General features: G+C 43.5%; 1 protein-coding gene across 4 annotated transcripts in view; it reads left to right on the top strand.

The window, feature by feature from the left end:
- Positions 1–18,616, top strand: part of LOC133345234 (uncharacterized) — a 32,996-nt gene extending 14,380 nt beyond the window's left edge. For 3 of the 4 annotated variants that reach the window (XM_061555816.1, XM_061555812.1, XM_061555814.1), the window contains 13 exons: positions 2,214–2,346; positions 3,818–4,192; positions 4,923–5,234; positions 7,016–7,150; positions 8,442–8,571; positions 9,380–9,508; positions 11,586–11,836; positions 12,583–12,733; positions 13,167–13,417; positions 14,120–14,248; positions 15,082–15,154; positions 15,748–15,857; positions 18,041–18,616. In XM_061555816.1, the coding sequence (XP_061411800.1) occupies positions 8,442–8,571; positions 9,380–9,508; positions 11,586–11,836; positions 12,583–12,733; positions 13,167–13,417; positions 14,120–14,248; positions 15,082–15,154; positions 15,748–15,857; positions 18,041–18,139 (1,323 nt within the window). In that variant the 5' untranslated portion in view covers positions 2,214–2,346; positions 3,818–4,192; positions 4,923–5,234; positions 7,016–7,150 and the 3' untranslated portion in view covers positions 18,140–18,616. Of the gene's footprint in view, positions 1–2,210; positions 2,347–3,817; positions 4,193–4,922; positions 5,235–7,015; positions 7,151–8,441; positions 8,572–9,379; positions 9,509–11,585; positions 11,837–12,582; positions 12,734–13,166; positions 13,418–14,119; positions 14,249–15,081; positions 15,155–15,747; positions 15,858–18,040 lie in introns of all 4 variants that reach the window. The other variant, XM_061555813.1, reaches the window with a different exon arrangement.
- Positions 18,617–23,732: the final 5,116 nt, after the last annotated feature.

Below are 23,732 nucleotides of genomic sequence, written 5' to 3'. Positions count from 1 at the left end.
AATTGTTGGTGATTTTTTGGAGGAAACAATGGTGATTTACACCTTCACATGTCCATACGTAATTTCCTTTCTGCCTTAGACTGCCTTCCGGTGTTATTGTTATTGACTGGTGGTGACCTAGATAGGGGTGTAACGTGTGAGTGCCCACAAGTCTTCCCAGCCATGTGGCCTTCGTGAAAAAGTTTGGATAACCACCCCCCAAACCACCACTGCCTGTTATGACGTGGAAGCACTTGCATGTAGGGAAACACTTAATGGCTGAAATATTCATGAAATTACAATTTAATGGAGCAAAAATGTTAAGATTTCATCCCATGTGGCTACATTGTTTATGTATCTGACTTTAAAATAATTTGAATTTGTTGACAATTAAGTGACAGGATACTAAATTGTGTAACCGAACGTAGTACATACATACCTCTTGTAGCAAATTCTATTTAATCAAATATACATCCTTTGATATAGAACACGATGTGTGTCTCTTTCAAGAATTCACGGTTTGATTAAAATTGTAAAATATCATTTTATTCTTCGCCCTTCGAAATCCCCACCCACCCGCACACCGTCCAGGCACACAGGGTTTTGCACCATTACTAGGAATTGATTATTATTTATTAAAATTTATTATTATTTGGTTACATGTCCGTCGTCCCTTTTGTGTCTCATTAATGTTTTAATCTCATTTGTAGTTTTGTTTATACAGTTCGCCTAAATGTAACATGAGCATCCCATTTGCATTATTTTTTATAAACTGTAAACAATTGATCCTTGCACAATAGGAATCGATTTTTTATTGATCATTACAAGCATACGTCTTACCACTCTGACAACCCACACATCACTCCACTAACGAGGCATTTCAATTTGAGTGTTATGTTCATGACACATGCTTTGTGTGTGGGAATCTCCTATTTATGATGTATGCAAATGACATGCTAGTTATATTGATTACATGCCAATGTTATATTTAGGTTAAAGAAGTAAACAAACTTTACTCGGGAAACTAAAGAAACATAATACAAAGGAGACGAAACATAACATGTTTTTAAGTTAAATTGTTCCCCCTGCTTTGGATAATTCACGAGATTGTTGGGGGAGGTGAAATGTGACCCTTCACACACCGTAGGTTACCTGACGAAGCTCACAATCGTGAACAATTTTAACAATATGCAACCAACACATGCACAAATACGCAACGTTAAATTGTTTATTGTTATAATGATTACAACATTTTCCCTTTGGCACACCACGGGGAGGGGAGTAAAATCAAGCATGTAATACATACTCTTTGGTTCTTTCGGTAAAGTCACGTAGGTATAAAATAAAATAAATCACGACGTTTCGGGCGCAACACAAGCGTCCATCAGGTGGGAAAGCATGGTCTGCTGCTGAGGCAGACTGTTTTAAAAGGTTTGAAATGGGTGTAGCCCAAGGGTCATAAAGAAGTGGCCGGGGCTAGTGATGTTAATGTGAGAAGTTAGCATGTTAATGTAAGATAGGAGAGCGGCCTTCTCGACGAGGGCACGGAAGTGGCTATGTTAATGTGAGGGATTAGCATGTTAATTGTGTTGCGCCCGAAACATCGTGATTTATTTTATTTTATACCTACGTATCTACCAAAAGAACCAAAGAGTATGGATTCCTGCAGTCACGAAAGCTTCAAATGAAATATATATTTGTGTAAAAAGGGACAGAAAAGTGAACGGAGAGGGGAAAGAATGGGAAATGAGAGGAAAATGATGGAAAGGGAACGGAGGAATGGGACCAAAGCATCACTAAAGATGAGGATAGGGAGAAAGAGGCTACATAAGGGCCCCGTGTGTGTATATATATACGGTGTTAGAAATAACTACGGGGGATAGGTGTGTATGGGCATTGCAGAGATTGTGAAGAGAAGTCACCTGGGGCAGACTGACCAATAGTCGTCTGTGAGTAAAAATGAGCTTCATAGCTCGTCGGATTCCTCCAGTCTCAGATAAAGATTCTGATTCTGAACTTACGCAGAAGTAAGGTGCATGATGGAGCAGCGTCTGTTTTCACAGGGGGCGGCGAGGAAAGGGAGAGGGTTCGGAGTGGCCATGCAGGAGTCACGTGATTCACGGGAGGGTTTGAGCGATGAGCATCGCCATTCTATAATAGCAGATAAGGCGGTTTAAGAGTGTTTTTTTTTAATTATATTTGTTTTCATCCGTGGATAAATGTCATGAAAGCAGATTTAATGAAGTTAGCAAGAAAAAGAAGAGGAAGAAAAAAAGGAAAAACAAGGCAGGAAGATCCTGCTCTGATGGAAATCAAGCGGCTGGAGGTGATCATTTACCTGCATCACAGAAGACCGGCGATGCACAGGTAATTGAGCGTCTCATTTTTTAAAGTCAATTTCTGCTGACATTTAATTAATTTAGCAGTCATACTTTCTTGGCACTCGAGCACAGGCCATCATCGTCATCATCAGCCATGATCGTCCCACTGCTTGCACGAAGAAGGCCTTCCAAAGCCGTCACCATCCCTCGTGGTCCCATGATTCCACCTGTTACCTGTGCACGGACCAACGTCATCGCTACGTCTCCTCGGTGGATGTCCAAGCACACGTCGTTACCTACGATTTGAAAGGAGTACCTAACCCGGTGGCTTAAGGCTTGTCATGTGAACCTAAATTATTTTAAGGAAAAAAGAATTAAAATATGTGAGTAGTAATACATTTGCATAGTCATCATGCATTTTGTGTCCAGGCTGTAGTTGATCATTTGTTATATATTTTCGATTTTTTGCTCTGATTTATAATGTTTTCATTATTGTACATTATTTTATCTTGTTTGCTGTTGCTGTTTTGGTGACCCAGGTTACTCTTGCAAATGAGACAACCCTGGCCTCTTGAGTTTTGACTTTGATAAATTTGTGCTCCCAGATTTCACCAACCCACGCTGAACAGCACGGTTAAGTATAGTCAGATAACCCCTCATGACCTGCACGGCTTGGGTCGGCCTTCATCCAGCAGTGGATTGACAAAAAAGGGCGCTACTACAACCAATACGATTCCTAGTTTTATTTTGTTTTGAGTTAAATCGCGTAAATATAAATGTGTCGGTCACACGCCATCACCTGACACAACCAATTAGTAAGGTTTATCCCTTGGCCAAAACATGCCAATTAGCTATTATTGCAGCACTGTGATGGCGAGTAAACCCACAAAATGTTTCAATTGAGTAAAACCAGCTTCATCAGGCGATTTGCCAGAATTGTTGAAGAAGTCTTCCTGCTTCTGGGCTTAAATAGAGCAAGATGACGTCATCACTGTGAGCCTATCAGGTGCAAAGATCACAAGGGGGGTTTATTGGAGTCTTATAAATTACCTTGAATGATGTTAAGGCTCGCAGTGATGACCTAATCTTGCTCTGTTTAAGACCAGAAGCAGAAATACTTCTTCACAATTCTGGCAAATCACCTGGTGAAGCTGGTTGTAATTACCAGCAAAACGTACTCAATTGTAAATGTTGTAGGTTTACTCGCCATCACATCGGTAGTGCTGCACTAGTAACTAATTGGCACATTTTGTTCACATCACAAACCTTACTAATTCGCTGTGTCGGGTGGTGGTGGTGGGTTAACGACACACATTTACGCAATCGAACCCAAACGCTTTTATTATGAATAATATTGGTCACAAAAGCCACGTGTTAGTTTTTTTGTGGTTGGATCTCATGGGCAAGAGAGCTCCACATACCTTTTATATGCTACAGGTAATAGCGTAGCTTTTGTAGTAGGTTTGTACATGTTGTCAAAGCAGTCAATTCATAATTTGTTGTGCTGTTTGACACAGGCTTCGAGATCCAATGGAACCACACACGACGCAGTTGTTGGAGCCTCCGGGCCATTAGGCAATGGCCGAGGAGATGGCGATGACCCCAAGCGACCTTTCGTCCCTAAACTTAAGCAGGCGTGTGAGGCTTCTGGTGATGACGATATTGGAAAATCTCCGGAAAACTCCAAAGGCAGAGGCAGATGCCCATCTCCGCCAAGCAATCGAAGCAGCCAACGTCCTAACTTTGGCAGTAGATCTCAGGATGGAGATGATAACATTCCTATTGGGATCCCAGAGAAAGACGTACCCGTTGCATCTCATACCCCCTGGGATCATCGGAGTTTTTCACTCGCCAATGCAGAGTTATCCCAACAGCACCGTAGCAACGATACGGTCAGTGCATCTTTTATTTTATGCGCAATTAATCGATGTGTATATAATTACATGAGCAATACGTTATTTAAATGTTTCAGTCCATCCAGATGAATATCATTGAGCAACGGTTGAGCAGGAAAACTGTGTATTAGTTTGACCATCTGATCTTCATCTGGTTTCATGAGATGGGGCCAGACTGATGCCCAGAATAATCAGATCCAGAAGGTAAAAACCAGCCTTGAGATTACTTGTTTAAAAAGGTTACTGGATAATAAGCAGGCACATAGGCAGATGGACTAAAAATATAAATATTTAAGTGGAGAGACGGACGTCTTATTTTACAACATTCAATGCTCCATAAAAAAACGTAATTTCTATTCTAAATTAGTGTAATGACAGTAGTCAACCTACGGTGTGAGTGGACTAGTGGCCAAGGGAGATAATGACAGGGGAGTCAGCTGGGAGAGCGAGTGGTCTAGAACCAGCGAGAAGGTTCAGGAATGGGGGCGTCGCCTCGGACCGTATATAAGGGAGATGCGTAAAAGACTCGGGGCTATTGCAAGTGGGGGCCTCCGCCCCTCAGAGTGTGAGCACGTGGCTCCTCAATAAAGAAACCATCTCAAGACAAGTGCATCGAAGACGTCTTTACATTAGCAACAAATATTTATCATTACTGTACTGTGTGTAAATATTGCATCATTACTGTTAATGCCTGACCATTATTGCTTCACATCTTTTCAACACCCAGGCACCTCTAGAAACCTGTGGAGCAGATACTGGAAAGCGACTGGAATCCCTCGACGAACCTCCAACAGATGCACCACCAAGTGACAGCACTCCCTGCTTAAATTTCCAGGGGCAAGGTGCAAAACCGAAGCATGAGAATGCCTCACAAGCGAAAGCTAAAGGCTGTTCTGGCACCTGAGCAGTCCGATTGAAAACTAACCTAATCGTTGGCGTGATCGACGGGAATGCGCGACACGTGAGGAAGCTGGGACGCCAAATCGCCGATCGCAAGTTTCAAGATAACGACAATGCTTACTGTGGTGTTCTCAATCAGGTTTGGAGCCGTTATAATTAAAACAAATTTTTTTATCCATATATATGTATACTAGCTTTACTACCCAGCTTTGCCCGGGACTTGGATTCACCACGCCCGTCCGCCTTTGTCTCCCCAGTGGCAATGTTCACACACCACACCAGTTACTCGTTCGAGGCTGAGTCGACCTAGGGGAGGCCCAGGACCAAACTCGAGTCGCCGGGTTCATAGCGCAGTGCGCTAACCACTAAACTACCGCTCCCCCTCACACATAATGTACAGTCTTGAAAGTACCCACATGGCAAATTTCAAGTTTCTTGCATGTCGGGAAGTACGCTAAACATTTCGAACAGACACACATATTTACAAATTTCCGTTTTATAAAAAATATATGAAGGTTACATGCTTTTATCAAACGGGGGAAGAGTTTTGGAAGAATGCACCTGTCTAAAAAGTTTTTTTTCATAATTTCAAATCCTAATTCACATTTGACTTCAAAGTTCCTCTGGAGTTGGAGAGATGGGTCCCTGCCATAGGAATGTGGACTTTCCACCACTGGCTCAGGGCTCCTGACAGGAGAGTACTGTCCCATTGAGGAAATATTGTGACAAAAAAGTGAGAAAAAATGTTGACACTAAAAAGTGTCTTCGTGTTCAAATGACCATTGGGCCGTACTCTTATCAGTCATCCTGAGGCAATTGTAAAAATACTCTTTGGTTCTTTCGGTAAAGGTATAAAATAAATTAAATCACGATGTTTCGATTGCAACACAAGCAATCATCAGGTGTTCATGAAGCCATCTAGATATATAAACATGGACGTAACTTAAACCGAGAAGATGGCTACAAATTGAGCAATCATTGGAAGGATGTTATTAACCAGGTAAAACCCTAACTGCTTTGTATTGGTTGTCGTCTATCATATCCACCTGGTACTACTACACCACGCAGCGCTCGCCCTCCCCCTACTCCACACCCCCTACCCCTCCCTCTCCCCCCTTGCTCCTCCCCCTTCCTGGCCTGTATAACCTCTTACCACGGCAACTTTCTCTCTCACCTCAGCAAAAAACGTATTGCTGTGGTTTTCCCACCTGATGATGATTGCTTGTGTTGCAATCGAAACGTCGTGATTTAATTTAATTTATTTTATACCTACGTGACTTTACCGACATAAACCAAAGAGCATGGATCCCTGCAGTCACGAAAACTTCAAATCTAAATTGTAACAAGTATAACCCGTAAAAACAAAGTTTTTCACTATAAATCCTTTATATGCGTGGCGGCTAGAGTCCTCTCGTCCTCTGGCTTGAGATGGCTGCCACCTATGGGTCAGATGATTGCATGGCACCATTAAGCAATTGGTAATTAAATATAATATTTTTGTCCTAAAAAGTGTAAAATTTAGGAAAAAAATTTTCACGAAAATTAATTGTCACGCACAACGAGTCTGTGTGGAAAATGTCAGCTCGATTGGATCACGGGAAGTGGGTTATAAAACGACCGAAAGATTTGCACGGTCGTAAGCAAGCAAGCGCGCAAGTGAACTTAATATAAAGGATTTTAAAATGGCATGTTCTTATTGTGATAACATATCACTCTATAGCAATACAATGTTGGCCTTGCTAAGCAGTGGTTCTTATGTAATTGACCCTGGAGGGGATGATAAAATGCTTAATTGATCTCCAGCCGAGATATGAACTCTCATCTTTCCACCTGTGGGTGTATCGCACTGCATCTCCCACCCCCCCCCGGCCCGCTTTGCTGGACATGCCTGTGTTAATGGCACGAATGTTGTCTTCTTAGTGGCTCAAAGCTAAAGATGGAAATTACCGTGAAGGAAAGGAATGGCATAGAGGTAACCTGCTGGGAAGAGGAAAATTTGGGACCGTCCACGTGGGAGAAGATGCTGAAACCAGAAACGCATTTGCTGTGAAAGAGGTATTTGCAGCACAGTCGTACACCCGTGTGTGCATATTGACACTGGTTATGTATATATAAAATGAACAGTGCTCATACACATGGGATGCCTCGTTAAACTATTATTGTCCTTAAAACAAACTCGTGCAATTCCCTAATTAATGCATAAGGATGGTGTGTGTGATGGAGCGGTGTTATGGTGACTAGCAGACTAGAAAACTGAATAAAATTCCTGGCCATGGGTAACATTTGTGGCACTGGTATCTCCCCTAGGTTGGCTCTGAGCACCTAATGTGCACGTTTATATATTTGCCCTGGAAAAAATTAGGGTGACCAATGTGATGCACTCCCTTGTGTACCACACTAGTCTTAATGGACCTGTGTTTTATTCCAGGCCAGGGGTAACGCAGGTAGCGAGTGATTTCTCATACATTCCTGGGTCCCCTCCTTTACTCACATGCAATGACCAGCTTGGTTAATGACCCTTTTTTTTACCAGTATCAACATATGGTGTTTGAACATCTAAACACCTGTTTTATTGCCAGAAAGGGTAAAACCTATTCTAATTTCCCATTTTTTCGATGCTCACCCCGAGCTATAAATGCTCTGATAGTGGCATTGTCTTTGTGCTGTTCGCCTTTTGGCGTTCTCTGGTCTAACACTGGTTGAGACTAGGCCCTAAAGAAAGCTGTCTCTGGTGTAGGCCAATTAGTTTCAAACACAATGCATATATTATCAGAGCATGTTTGTTTGCATGTTCACCACAAGTACGCGTGGTTAATGCAGACTTGATTTTTTGCAAAAGGTTTCTATTTGGGTGTTTGAACATCTTAACACCTGTTTTATTGCAAGAAAGGGTAAAACATATTCTTATTTTTTCACAGCTTGGTTAAGTATGGTCAGCCCACGTGCGGAGGCGTTCCTCTAGCATTGGATTGAAAAATGGATGTTATTGTTAACAATTTTAATTATGTGGACTATTAACAAAACCCGAGTAAATGCAAATTCCCCAAACTCCACGTGAGATAGAAACTTTAATACCCTGTCATGGCTTTGTTGGCTGCCACTGTAACCTTACTCAGTGGTCACGCAAAATAAAAAACCTCCGATGAACGATGTGGGTGCGGTAAAGCCGTCATTCAGCAAGGGCTGCATTTTATTTAGATATTCATTATTACATACTCCACAACTGATTTGCGAACATTCAAAGGGAAAGTAGTTCTCAGGGCATGATGCAATATTTTCACTTTTTCCTTTCCACGTGTTGGTTACGTTTTACTGATCGAGCGGTTTCTGTTACTGTGCTTTTCAGATGCATCTGAATGACTTCCGGAAGGATGAACTCGAGATCTGGGTTGGCTTGAACCACCAATCCATTGTGCCACTCCTGGGGGTTGTCATAGAAAGGACCAAAGTGTTCATGTTCATGAAATACATTGAAGGTATGCATTGTGTGCAGATACAATTACAATGACACACGTGACTATTTTCAGTTACTTAGATTTTACAAGTGGCGAGTGATGTTTAAACCAGGCTTGCCCCCTCCTCCCCCATCACCAATCTGCACTATCTTCTTGGTTCTTTCGGTAAAGTCACGTAGAAGGGAAATAATAAAATAAAAATAATTATAAAAAAAAGACTGTCTTTCCGACAGACCTGTTCTTCACCTGAGGATGGCTGCTTGCGTTGTGGCCGAAACGTCATGAGAATTGTATTTTATTATGTTTTATTTTTAATATTTTATTATTTCCCTTCTACGTGACTTCACCGAAAGAACCAAGAAGATGAATCCCTGCAGTCACGAAAGCTTTAAATCGAAATTCAATCTGCACTAGTTGGCACAGTGAGGTATGGGTCAAATATTCCCCGTTACCCGACACCTCATGGGGAAGCCTTCATCCAGCAGTGGATGTACATAGGGTTGTAAATTATCAATAGGCTGACATGTCAGGCCATTTTCTTTCACTCTTCTGCTCTGAACAAGGGTCTTTGCCCAAAACGTCCACCTGTTATAAAAAATGTGGTCCACAAAATGTGGCTTTGAAAATCAGAAAAATTGTCAATAACTATATTTATTTCATGAAAATCTCCTTTGTGTTCCTCAATATATTTTAAAATATGCAATGGATACAACGGTCGCGTTTCAGCATTGGGTTAATGTTATTCTGCGTTCGAAACAATTTCCATACATTTACCGTAAACGGGAGTTCCGCTCGTTATATTTCTTCCGTCTGCACCCCTGATGTACAGGTGGCACGCTTGCTGGGCTGATCAACAAGGGTTCACTCGATGAGCAAATGGCCCTTCACTACCTGGAGAAGATACTGATTGCCCTGGAATACATGCACACTAAGCGCTGCATTCATCGAGACATAAAAGGCAGGTCTTACTCATCCATTCTCTCATCACAAAGATCACATTGTACCTCGAACACAAGATTTATCTAATTGGCTGTGTTGTCTCTGGTTCTTAAAAACAAAATTGAGACTGCGTTGGCATTGTTGCAGCAGCACTAATTATAGGCTGATTTCAGTAATGGCTCTTCTTTCTTACTCCACGATAGAGCCATTGACATCATGTAATTGCATATTTTTTTCTGTTGTTTTGCATTGTTCTTGTTTTGGTATTTGTTGTTTTCTTTTTACGTTACTCCTGTAGTGAGTCACTTCTGAGACACTATTTTAGGAGGCAGCAACGTTTACTTATCCTACACTATATATCTTACACACTGTTCACACACGAGATAACTATTTACAGGTCAGAGCAGCCAACATGCTGTCTGACCCACGATGCCTTAGATGAAGACGAAGACGTAGCACCTCGGGTTCCACTCCACCTGTAGACAGCCCAGATTCAGACTCGGGGCTTCCCTTTTATGCCCCTTAGCGTGGCCTGGCTCCGCCCTCGGCCACGCCCCCTTCAGGAACCTTCCAGGAGGTTCTGGGCCATGCTCCCCTTGTCCCCTCGGTCACCTTTGCCCTACATCCCTCACCCCGACCCATCACGTGCTTCGCCCCTCTCCGCCAGCAGCCAGTACCACGTCCCCTAGTGACCCACTACGTGGCATTACCTGCTGTGCTGGCGGTGTAGCTGCTATACCATGCTCTGTCGGTAGGACTCTTATGCCCCTCTCTGCCAGCAGCCAGCACCATGCACCCTAGTGACCTGCTGCGTGGCATTACATGCTGTGCTGGCTGATACACCCACATTCCCTCATTCTACTGTACCTAGTGCTACGTGCCGTAGTGATCTATTCTGTCACTACACTCGTAACAAAATCAATCTCATGGTTTTTAAGATGTATATTTGTTTATGCTATGAGCAGCATTGTCCTTTTGAAAGAAAGTTTTGGTTGCTGTCGGGGCAAAGCACATGTTGTTACGGCACATGTTAGGATTAAGCGTTGTAGTGCATACGAATTAACGACGTTCGTTTCACCTAGACGACGGAAGGTGATGCCCTATACGCAAGAATATAATCGTAGTGCATGTGTTAGCATTTGCCAACCAGTTCTGCACATTTATTGTGGCTCAAAAACAATTACTTTCCAAAAGCAGCACCCAATTCGTGTAGAGCAGCAGATTACTTTTCCTTTATTGTTTTGTCACATATGGAATGGTTTCTGAATTGTATTTCCCGAGAGTAATTCATATTTTTTTTATTCAAAACTACGTAAAATATCGAATTGTTTTTTCACAAAAATTGCCTATTTCCAGCTCTCAAGATTAATAATATTTGTTTGATTTACCATGCGAGGAACATTTTTCTGTGGCGGGACGCATGGTTTAAGTTTAACCCCTGCTTTGTAGATTAAGGTCACTTTACGGGTCTCTGTCATAAGTTTTTCTCATGTCTCTTTACTGCTGGCCATTTGCAGAATGGCCAATGCAGTGCTCTGCGAGAGTTTTCAGTGATCTAATACAGCACGGTTGTAATGGGATGTAGAATGAGAAAAATGTATTACCCTTGTTGTGTATCAGCTTTGTATTATTTGCGCGGGATACACAGCTGGAGCAGAGGGTGGGTGGGAGGGGAGGCGTGATGACGTTTGCGCAATACACTAACCCCGCTGCAGGTGATGTTATCACGCAGATGTGCACAGTAACGTCACCACCGCCGCATTCTTGCCCGCTCGCACGCGTGCCAGCCAGCCAGCAAAACTTTTGTTTCGTCTCGTATTATCGCTCTCCAATGTGTGTTCGGATACCGCCCGCCGTTTGGCATGTCCAACGTTTGACTCCACTTGCTGCGAGATCCTGAAGATGCTGCCAGTACTTGGAGCGAAACGCCGGACAACATAGCTGAACAAAGGTGCATTTACGACCACTAAAATTTATCGGAGAACTGCGCGGCGCAGCCACGAAAACGTATGCTCGGTAGTAAACTTGTCTTTGTCCCCTGCTAATTTTCAACTCTCACACTGATCGTGCAACTGCCCTCTGTGATCAATGTCCAGCCGAGAACATGCTGCTGTCACCGGACAAGCGGGAGCTGGTCCTCTGCGACATGGGCTTCGTGAAGATAGTCGGGCACGGGGACGAGCGGGTCGCCGGCACCATCACACACATGGCGCCCGAGGTGCTCACTAAGGTGTACTCGTGCAAGGTGGACGTGTGGAGCGCCTGTTGCACCTTACTTCACATGCTCACCGGCAGGCCACCCTGGGTGGCCAAGCATGGAAATAATAAAGAGGAAATAAGGAAGCAGGTAAGCGGGGTTCGGGTAAATTCCAAAATCGTATTTCACTTCACACTTCACTTTCTTATTACAGTATTCCTTAAGGGCGTCCGTACTTGTTCTCTGCAATATTGACGTTTTTGTCTTTGTTTTGTTGGGACCGTGTTTCACGCACCATGGATCTCCCTCGTAAAATAGCTGGGGAACTGGCTAAATTGGACCATCCGTGTAACAAATCAAACAGACTTAAACTTACACCTACCTCCACATGTATCAAATGAAGTGCAATTAAAGGATGCAATTGCGATTTCAGGTCGCAATTTAATACATCTTAAAATTGTATTATGTAAAATTGGGACCTTACATCTTAACATTCTAGCTTAATTATTGATTTGTATTTCAACGTTGTAATTGTATTTCATTTTAAATAGTTTCAATAATGTATACAGTAAAAACATTTATGTTTTAGCGATATTTAATTTGCCTTTGTTGATTACGCTCAGATGTGGGGTTGTTTTCTTATCTTATTTATTCCTCTAAATTGTAATTAAATATTCTGTATTTAAACCAGTAGGGCTCTGAATACTATAATTATTTTATTAATTATTTTTGCTCAAACCTCTCTTGAAAAATAAACTTTTGGGAGTCAAATGGCCGTTACTTGGTCCTGAAATAAAGGGAATCTATCTCTCTATACCCTCGAGTGATCGTTATAGTCTGTGCCTGCCTTTTATAATGGCTGTACTTTCTAACTGCTGGTTGTGTGCCTTGTGCAGCTCCTGGCAAAAAAATCTCCTCTCGATGAGATGCAGGAGAAATTCAGCCCAGAAGTTATGAATATTCTCACAAAGGGCCTGGCTCCAGATCCCTTAAATCGCAAAACTGCTGAACACTTGAAAACTCTAACTCAGAGTTGGCTCAAAAACAGTAAGTGTTGTGTTAAATGCATTGAAAGCATTCGTAGCATAATAATGTTGAAATATCAGGCTTTTTTTATAAGTCATTAAATATTTTGATAAATAAGTATAATTGAATGATTTACCCTGGAAAGCTTTGGAGAGTCTTCAAATGTCATTTTCAGGGAAGTCTTGCTTTTGATGATTAGCCAATTCCATTCTGAGTTTATTGTGATAATTGTAATATTGTACTGCAAATAGTAAATACATATACTGTACATAATTAAACAGTAAAAGAAAAGAATAGCAGCTGAGCATTGATTTATATGCCGGAAATTGTTACTCTGAAAACAAAGTTGTCGCCATGAATGCTGCTTGCACCAAAAGGTTTATGTAACTATTATTATGATAATTGTCGTTCTCTATACCTATATAAAAAATATCACCCATCTTGTGTTTCCTAGGCAGACTACCAACAAGCGGAGGTAATAACCTGCCAGAGTCCACGGCTGCTGTTGAACCATGCCCCTTGTCTGAATTGGAGGGTGGGTTCTCAGACGATGCATCTGAGCCTGAAGTTCAAGGACAGCAACTTCTTGCACCTCCACCGGGCAGGGCAGATGCGTCTCAGGAGAACGTGCAGATGGTGCAGAGACCCGCACGTGCAAAAAGAACCATGCTGAAGCCTGCGTGCACATTTAACATCCCACCGCAGGTATTTCAGCATCTTCCTGCTCGTAAACTCGAAAAGAGCTCTACATCATGAAATAAATATTGCCATAAGAGCAAATTCCCTCATTATCTTTAGCCTCAATGTTATCCCGATCTGTCCTATCGCCATCACGTCGTGAGACAAGGAATGCATTCGGAGATCACGCAAAAAATATCAATATTGCAGAGAACGAGAACGGGGTCCTTAACCCTTTCCCGTTTCGAGACAACTTCAAGTTGCATGATGGGTGTCCCGTTCACCGCTGAATCTTGTAACCCGCAAGCGGTTTAGCGTCATTTTGATTTAGAGAGGCATACTGCCGTTGTTTTTAAAGGTATTGTACTGTACCCACTGCAAATAACTGTAGCGACACGACCGCATTCTACTATAGCTGGTGCCAAACTCTGCCAAACGCCCTCCCGCGTGGCCTCGTGGGAGCCTAGGTACCGATAAAGTTATTTTATTTCAGTTTTTCTTCCGGAATCAGAAGAAAAATTCACGACATACTTGTACGTCATTGGAGCAGGAAAGGGTTAAGGAATATTAGGCACAGGAGCAAGTAAGCTCTTGGTTTAACGGGGAAGCCAAGAGGCGGGAGTGAAGGGAGGGAACTGAGGTGTAGATGAGCGGCAAGGGTATTCAAGAAACGTGGAGCAGCAGCGCAGAGAGAGACATCTATAACCAACCAACACCGTTTCTTTGCAGCTACCCGGGATACAGCAACGGAGCCGCACTTGTGTGGCCGGTGGATATCCCATCATGGAAACACAGCCACCTGGGCAGATGATCTGTGGAATGCCATATCCTGCCTGCATCATGGTTCCCCATGAGAAAGTAAGGGCCCACGTAAATTGCAGCGTCACATCCTCGTCAAACATCGTTGAACGTCCAAAGAGAGGGCCATTCCCCCTTCAAAGGACAACCGCTGACTACATCCCACAAAACGGTCGTTATGTTATTGATGCTGGAGGCACAAAAGGATCAATCAACCCCCGAATTTTACTTTTAAATGTTCGATGATTCTTTGTAGCATTGTAACCACCGCTGTATAGTTTTTGTCCCAGTTTTAATCCAATTGCACTTTCGGTGTTGTAGAATCGAAGTGTCCATTCGGACATCTTTCAGGGCAGTTGCATCACTCCAGGTTTGATAATGGCCCATGGACACAGGTTAACAACCGTTGTTGTTATTCTCAGACCTGGCTTTTTGCCACGTGAAGTGAAATACAAATGAAATGTGGTGTATTTTTACTGTCATTAGTGACCCGGCTGACACCATAAACCCACTTTGAAAACCTGGTTCAATTACAGGTGGTTGATACCTGTTTTCAGATCAGTATTCTCAGCGGGGCTCTGATGTCTTGAGTCTTAGCCACCACTGGATTATTATTTTTAATATAGCAGGTACATTTAAGCTCTAACTGAGCCCAATTGCATTTTTTTCCCACAGAGAGGTGAATATTTCACAGTGAGGCTGCATGACTTGAACCATACGTCATACGCTTATTGAGTGAAAATGTCAAGATTGTTCCCATGAATCCCATTATCGTTACTCCCCTTTCTCAGTTTATTTATTGAATATATGGACAAATCGCCGCAACTGAAGGTTGGTGGAATAGAATGATTGCCTGAACCGTTACGGCCCTAACTTAGCCATTGTTTTCCCAGACGCTGCTGCAAGACGAAGCATGCGCTCCTGTAATCAGCACAGGTGTTGAAGCGTGCCCGCGACGCTCACAAGGTAACAAGCACACTGAAGCGAAGCTCAGCCCTTGAGCTAATTCCTGTAGATCTCTCCAGGCCATGCCCATTGGCAAATATTTATATTGTAGCAAACTGATGGTAAATTACTTGTCGAAGCCGTAAACCTTATTAGGAATCATGTTTTCCTGCTCATCCTCCGATTGAATTGAAAAGGTGTTGAACAACAAAGTTTATTGAAAAGCAATGAGTTAACGGCAGTTCAGAGAGCTGAAATAAATTGTGAGTGTATGCGTTGATACAACTTTTGATAAGGGTATTGAAAGAAAAAATATGAAGAAAACTTTATGTAGCGACTCAAAAAATACAGTGGGTAGTAGTGAAAACAACATGAGTAAATCTTATACACATTTATATAACACGAGATAAAAGTGGTTGACACGAAAACTAATTTCTTTATAACTGCTGATTGTGTTTAGTTTGTTGTCCTTCCTCCGATTAGCACGGTTGGCTACGTATGGTGCGAAAGAAGTTCGAACATACGTACAACCTGTCTGTGGGATTGCTCTAGTTATATAATACACATTTCACATGTTCCACTCGCGTTTATTGTTCTGATATGAATGACGGCAGAGCAAGGATTGACGATCAACATCATCTCTGAAGATCGCACTCTTCTGTACAAAATCAACGAGCGTCAGCATGTCACCGTGGATGAAGTGTGTGATAAGCTGAGACACAAGGTGCGTGACAGTGGTTACGCTTAAGAGGGCCTGTTCTCATCCGCATTCAAACGTGTTTACGTGCGGGGATTTATCCGGTAACGGGATTACGCACAGCATTGACACACAAGCTGATTTACACGTTTTAACACTTGAAAACTAATTTCTTTAGAACTATACTCTTAGGTTGTTTTCGGTAAAGTCACGTAGGTAAAAAAATGTAATTAATAAAAGTAAAATAAAACAAATTAAAAAATTCACGACGTTTCGGAAGCAACACAAGCTTCCGTCTTCAGGTGGAACCGTCACAGCCACGACAGCTGTATCAAGTAAATGAGAGATCACAAGAAATACTACCCCGTATATATAATGGTTGAGGGGGGGAAGGGCCAGGAACGGCACACTTTTTTATTAATATGGTAAGGTGAGGCTTAAGACCAAGAGTAGACTGCATAACAAAGGACTGAGCCTTTGTTATGGAGAGGTGCTTTTGCGTGTGTTTAGTATGTTGTCTTCCCGCACCTCCGATTAGCACGGTTGCCTAAGTACGGTGCAAAAGAAGTTCAACATACATTAGCATCATTAGGGCTCTTATAGTACCTAAATATCATCACACGGCAGGTCTGTGTGTGATACATAAATGAGACCATCACATCACCACGTGTAATATGCCTGTTACCATTGAATGGCCCACACACGTGCTGATTTTGTGTGTATGTTGAACTTCTTTTGCGTGTAACTATTCTCACTTGTGGTCACACATGGGAGAACAGTTGATGTATTTCCTCTCGGATACAAACGGTGTTGTGATTTCTTTTCGTTTGTAGAATTGACATTGACAAATCAATGTAATATAAGGCATTCCGTTTATTGATGTATGTGTGTGAATCTGATGATAACTTGAGAACCAAAAGTAGCACGAGGACGAGTAATTCAATGGAAATGTGTTTGTTTTGAGAGGGCGTGACCGAACCTGGAGAAAAAAATAAAATTTTTCCACGCATTGGCATTGAGTAAAGCCAATGAGATTTACTATTTTTTTACACTTGGGGCATCAATCTGCATCAAACAAATGCGGGCGTGCTAACAGGTGGTGGGAGGGGCTTTCATTCCAATTTTACCTGGAGAACCAACAGGTCTACTAGAATGAGTGTGTACATAGATGTTGTGGTGGTGGGGAGGGGAGTGGTAGTGTCGCAATTAGCGTGCTGTGCTACAAACCTGGCGACCCGTGTTCGATTCCTGCTCGCGGCCAACACCGGTGACAATTATCTGAACCGATTCTGGGCCTCCCTTAGGTCGACTCAGCCTCAATTGAGTACCTGGTGCTGTTTGTAAACATCGTCACTAGGGAGCCAAAGGCGTGGTGTTGGCCACCCACCCCCTCGTGTGCCGTGCCAGCCTTCATAAGGTGCTCGCTAACAGCACTTGCCCCAACAGTCTGTAACTCTATACGAGGGATCTTTGTCTTTGTGGTGGTGGTTATGGTGGTGGTGAGATGATACCAAAGATGCCACTGAAGCTAGTATTGAGAGTACAGGTTCCCTCGCTCCATGCGGTAGTAGTAGATATGTACGAAGAAAAAACCGCTCGAGGAGACAGCTGCCTCCTGAGTAGCGCATACAGTACACACAGTACACAAAGAAAAAGATCCCCCATATAGCCTTAACAAACTTTTTGTGCAAGTGTTGCTAGTGAGCACCTAAGAAGGCCGGCACGGCACACGAGGGGGTGGATGGGCAGTACCACGACGGTCGCCTTTGTCTCCCCAGTGGCGATGTTTACACACCGCACCAGGTACTCATTTGAGGCTGAGTCGACCTAGGAGAGTCGCCAGGACCGGTTCAGACAATCGTCGTTGGTGTTGGCTGCGAGCGTGAACCGAACTTGGGTTACTCCCCACAGTACACACACACACACACAGTATGCACACACAATGTTGTCCCACGTCCTAACACATAGCCACATCTGAGTGAATTCAAACTGCATATTTGTGAATTTTGGGTAGAAATAGGTTAGCTGCATATACAGCGCGACATCGGACAAACCGAACCCGCATAAAGCGAGAGAAACCTGTTACTGTAATGCGTTATCAACAATGTTCTTACCCGCCCCTACTGGACATCCGTGAAAAAGAGCTTCATAGCTCATCTGATTCCTCGAGTAAAAATAAATATTCTGATTCTGATTGTTGTTTGTTTCAGCTTGAAGGATTCCGACTGGTGGCCTTCAGTGGCGAACCCCTTCTTGGATCTGAGAAACTGACGGGCGACGTGGTGGATCTTCTGCGAATTCCCTTGTAGCAGAGCTGTTGGGCGGTGGTGGCACACACCTGTAATCCACCACTGTAAAGGCGAGGGTTGGTTGATTACAGAAATGGTGTTCTTCTCATCAGCATGTGGACTCTACCTGTTCCATCTTATCTAAATATGGTTGAGAAAAAGAGTGGGGTGATGAAAAGTTGTGGTGGAGTTATGGTGAAAGTTTGAAGAACAGGCGGAAGAGGTTCAGGAGGGATTGGAGTAGTGATAGTGGCTGGGGTATTGACGGGTTGGGGTAGTGCTGGTCGTAGCTGGGGGCAGGGGCGCAGTGAGTATCAGTCGGATGGGCTCGGGGAAAGATATTGGTTTTAAGGGAGCAACGGAAGCAGGTTGCTAATTCCCCTGTCATTACCCCCTGTGACCGCTAGTCGCCTGTACTGTCTTTACACATGTAAACAATCATTAATACTGGTAGGAACCCACTGGTTCCACCAGCCCACAGGGAATTATTGTGTCCGTCCGTCGTGCAAGGAGGGGCTGGGTGGGGAGGGGCTGGGGGGGGAGGGTGGGGAGGGGCTGGGGGGGGAGGGTGGGGAGGGGCTGGGTGGAGAGGGGCTGGTCACCCCGCGGTGCCCTTATAAAACTCAACGTTTAACCTACTCACGCCGGCTTGTGCCCGCCCTCATAGTCGGGCATATTTGCGGAATACACCACGCCGCCGTTGACCCTGGCCATTGACCAAGCAACCCAACGTTTCTACCAGCTCCCTCCGCAGGAATGTGTTTGGCCGAATACACCGTATTTGTCGCCGATAACACCTTCTTTGGCACCGGCTAACCACCTGGCTGCTTTTCCCGCTAGGCTATGGTTCCTCGCGCCTCTGAGTCATTCGAATCTCCACGAGTTCAAGTGTCGACAACAACCCTCGCGGTCCGTGAACCGAGTGTTGTTCTTTCCAGACTGGTGTGTTTTAAAACAATGCAATGAAGTTAGTGCCATCTGTTCTTTTGTTTATTAAGCTTCAAGGAGGGAACTTCATAGAAATGTTGAACACAATGGAGAAGTTAACATTTACATAATATTAAATACTGCAGTTGAGAGGCAGATGAGTCATTTATTTGTGTTACGGTAATGTTCATTTCATTATTTCGTCAGATTTTTTTTCGGTAATTGCTCTTCTTTGACTATAAATGTAGTGTGTTGAAAGATATCATTAGCATTAAGTTTTCACAGGGAATGAAGGAACCACCTTATCTAATGTGTTTCTACAGCCATTTTCAATGTAATGGACTTTTTCCGATTACAAGATATCCATGAGCTTCGTGCCAAAATCGTTCCCTTAAAATTGCTTGAATTGTATGGATCATGGGGGATGTTTCCTTGTTTTAGGTACCGGGTTGTTTATGAATTGATGAGATCTATTGCTTATTACTCTGCATTATTATTTGGACATTTCTCACTATTTGCAGTCTTTTGGGACTAAATACACCACAAAGTGCCTTTTCGCAGAGCAGCTGTACAAAGTTACTTTTCACTTACAACAGAAACTCACAACTGATCAGAGGTGACAGTGATATTATCGCCAGAGGGCATATTCACACAACTGGGATCCAAGGAGGTGTGAATAGAACGAGAACATTGTATTTCGCGAGACACGGTGAACAACAGTGGGTGAGCATCTGTGATTCAGGAGACGATGCGACCAGCTGTCCCATCAGAGACGGTGAACCGCGTATCTGGGATTTTCTGTGCAGCACTTTTTGGGGATGCGAGCAAAGACTCCAAAGAGAAAAACGCTTTGCTCAGGATGCACGTTTTTTTTATCAGGAATAGATTTGCAGGGTGAGGTCGTGACCACAGCTGCACAATGTTTGAAATTGGTATAATCGATGAGGAATCTATGAACAAACTATGCACTCTGCAAACGACATCTGAATAGCTCGTGACACCTAATAAGCTCAAAGCCATGGCTGTCAACTATTAAATATATCATCTCACTTAAAGCCATTCGTGTTTAGATATACAGAACTTTCAAACTGGAGGTTTACACTGAATGTGAAGTCCTCTCCAGTTCTATTGGGGTTTAAACCACCACCACTATGTTGACCACTTTTTCCACAATGATTAATACCATCAGTACCACACTGCTTACGACCACTTCCATCACTTCCACAACGATCACTGCCTCTACCATCACCATAACGATGACCACTAGCACAACGATTATTGCGACGACCATCGCTGCCACCAAACTCAAGACATGGAAACGTGTGTCATGGCAATTGAAGCATATATGCTGACGCCTTTTAAAATAACACATTTCAAGTTAACGCCAGAATTAACCTCTGCTTGTGCGCACTACTTTTATTGCATTCGTTTTATATTTTGATCGGGTTATGTTCGTTTTTACCTCTGAAAACCCAACACGTTTTTCAAAAGCAAGTTGAAGTTTGTGGCCAAGACCCTTGGTTCCCATTGGCACGAAACGTCAACCTTGCCTCTTCAATATATTTAACAAATGTGTTGGTTCTTAATGTTATTACTGTTAATGCAAAATCGTCAAATAATGTACAGTCTGTTCTCCTGTAACTTGGTAGTTACGATTCTGAAGAACAGCATGTTATGGAAAAATCGTGTTCTAATAACCATTGATTCAATTAAGGGGTTAGAAGGGTCATTGCATGATTTTTGGTAAAGTACAGACCGTGATGACACGTGAGATGTGTATGTAGGCTGAACAAAGACTGAGGCGCAAGGGTAGCATCTAAAAGCATCCAGCAGCATCCCGCCTCGTGTGATGATGCCACACCGATGCAGCCGTACACCCGCTTATTCCCTACTCGCACGACGTAGTTCTGTTCACCTAATCGCGTTACTGCCAATTCCCATCCGCGTCATAAAAATGCGTTCCCGAATACATCCATCGTGTTATATCCATTTCGCGTTATGAAAACACGCGTTATAGCAGAACGGACTGTACGGTGTATCGCTATACAATAATGATTATTTTAATGCTTTCCTTTTAATAAACGAATGAGATTTGACACACTGCATTCCTGACTACGAATTTTGTGTCCATTGCTATGAAACTCAGCTTTGAGTATGTTTCCTGCTGGGTTTTGTATTTAGCGAATGCTTTTACACGTGGCCTTTGGGGCCGTCCATAAATGACGTCTCGCACCTGGGGGGGGGCAGACATTCGTGACGAGGGGGGGGGGTGATAAATGTGACGTCACATAAAAATGCGCAACTTTAAATTTCGAAAATACGTTCTACTTAATTAAATAGACTTCTTAATAAATGTTTTCTCTTACAACATCAGAGTGCAGCGCCACATTAAAAACGCACTACAATGACAATAGTTTAAAGAGATTTAAAGCATTTTAACACGTCGGCTTTCGCGACCAATATTATTCATAATAAACGTTTTTGGGTTAGATCGGGTTATTTATAAATGTGTCGTAACCCTCCACCATCCGACATGGCCAATCAGCAAAAAAGTGTCACGTTGACAAAAGACAAAAATAACGCGATCTAACCCAAAAACGTTTATGGATTTGAAGCATGTTTTATTTGGGGGGGGGGGGAGGCAGAGCTTTGTGACGTCATATTGAGGGGGGGTCTGACTTTTTGTGACGCCGTGTGACGAGGGGGGGGGGTCAAAAATCGTCCAAAATCGCGTGACATCATTTATGGACGGCCCCTTTACACAGAGCGCCAAAATAGACAAGAAACAATGATTCAATACACACGTATGTCGACGTTATTGTGAGTGCACGTCAGCCCAAGTAGCCACAGAGCCACGTGACAGCCTCCTGCAGCACGTGCAGGGCAACCGCAACAACCAATCAGCGCCGGCCATGCCGTGGCGGACTCCACAGCAGCGGACGATGCACGCCACGGTCGGTCTCCTGCTCACCGCATTCACACAGCGGGGCTGTCGCCCTAGTATGCCCACCCCGCCCAATCAATATTCTTAAGCAACACACACACTGCCCTGGTCGCATCGGAATAGGTTCACCCGAATCTTACTGGTGAAAGCTGTGCATTTGAAAGAAGAGGTCTTGATTACTGAAACGAAATCTCTGGACGACGTTCAGTGACGTTTATCCACACATGCCTTTAACTACATTTTTCATACACAACTTCTCCAGAAACCGAGGCTCTCTGTCAAAGCCCTCGGCAAACATAGACTGAGTGGTAGGTGACTCTTCCTCTGCCCGTCCAGACTAGTCTGGAATGCCCCAAGTACTGTCGACCCCCTTCCCTTCAAATCGAGGCTCAAATCCTTTTGAATGTTTTTTTTTCTGATTGAAAGTAAGGATGCATCGGCCCTCCCTTATCTGTCTGTGGCATAGGTCACGGTGCCTAATAGAAAACTGGCCAAATTTATCAATAGGTTCACCAAAACTTTTGAATTAAGAACTCTGCAAGCCACTGCTGCGACATTGATCCACTACGCAGTCTCTCGTTCCCTTCCTCGGCTGCCACTCCTTTGTTAGTCTCGAACAATGGCCATCATCCCCTCTGCCCAAGCCTACTTTTCATAACAGTAAAAACACGTTTTACCTGCGTATATCCCCTTTCATGTCAGTGTGTTCCAAGCATGCATCGTTACACGTTTCAGTTTGTGTTTGAATCACGTGGAGCGACGCGTGGGACATCGCACCGAACAACACGCGATACACAATTCGAAAACACACCGGAGAGGCAGTAGCGTAACGAGCGTGGGAGCAGGGGATGCACTCCCTCCACCCCCGATGGACAAAGCTACGAGTTGGAGCCCCCTTGACAACCACTCTGAAATATGTTTTGAAGAACAGTGTAAAAGAACAACAAATCTATGTTAAAAGCGGTTTAAAATGTTTTTTAATGAAAACGCTTTAATGTACGTTCCACGTTTAATTTTAACTTAATTAGAGCCAGATTTGAAGTTTTCGTGACTGCAAGGATCCATACTTTTTGTTTTTTTCGGTAAAGTCACGTAGGTGATTTTTAAAAACTTTATTTCTTTTAATAATAAAAATTAAACATAATAAAATAATTCTCACGACGTTTCGGCCACAACGCAAGCAGCCGTCCTCAAGTGAAGAACAGAGTCTTCTCGACAGACCTGTCTTCTCGACAGACCTGTTCTTCACCTGAGGACGGCTGCTTGCGTTGTGGCCGAAACGTCGTGAGAATTATTTTATTATGTTTATTTTTATTATTTTATTATTTCCATTCTACGTGACTTTACCGAAAGAACCAAAGAGTATTAATTACAGCCGGTAACGTTTGGCCACCGTGCGAGACAAATCAAATAATATTGGGGGGGGGGGGACCTCACCCATTGCCACACCCCCTGAGCTGATAATGTCGATTAGAACGCCACTGCGGAGCGGTTATAGAGGAGCACGACCATCAAACCTGCGCAGTCTTGTGCGTGTGTGTGTGTCCCGCACATTGGCGTTGCGCGGGCGATGCAAGCGGTGTGCAGTTCCACGACAATGGCGGTGGGCGGCGCTCTTCCTCCATGCGAAACAAGCAGGCCGCGCTGTCAACGCCAAAACTGACAACAACAACGAAAAAAAACCCAACAGAAACGTTACAATCTCTCCTATGTGGCCTCGGGCTGTGCCGCGTGTCGTTCGGA

This window comes from Lethenteron reissneri, chromosome 21, assembly GCF_015708825.2.
Source record: "Lethenteron reissneri isolate LAM-NWPU_2019-01 chromosome 21, ASM1570882v1, whole genome shotgun sequence".
Taxonomy (NCBI): domain Eukaryota; kingdom Metazoa; phylum Chordata; class Hyperoartia; order Petromyzontiformes; family Petromyzontidae; genus Lethenteron; species Lethenteron reissneri.
Note: the sequence above shows the minus strand (reverse complement) of the source record. Positions and strands in the feature narration are given on the sequence as shown.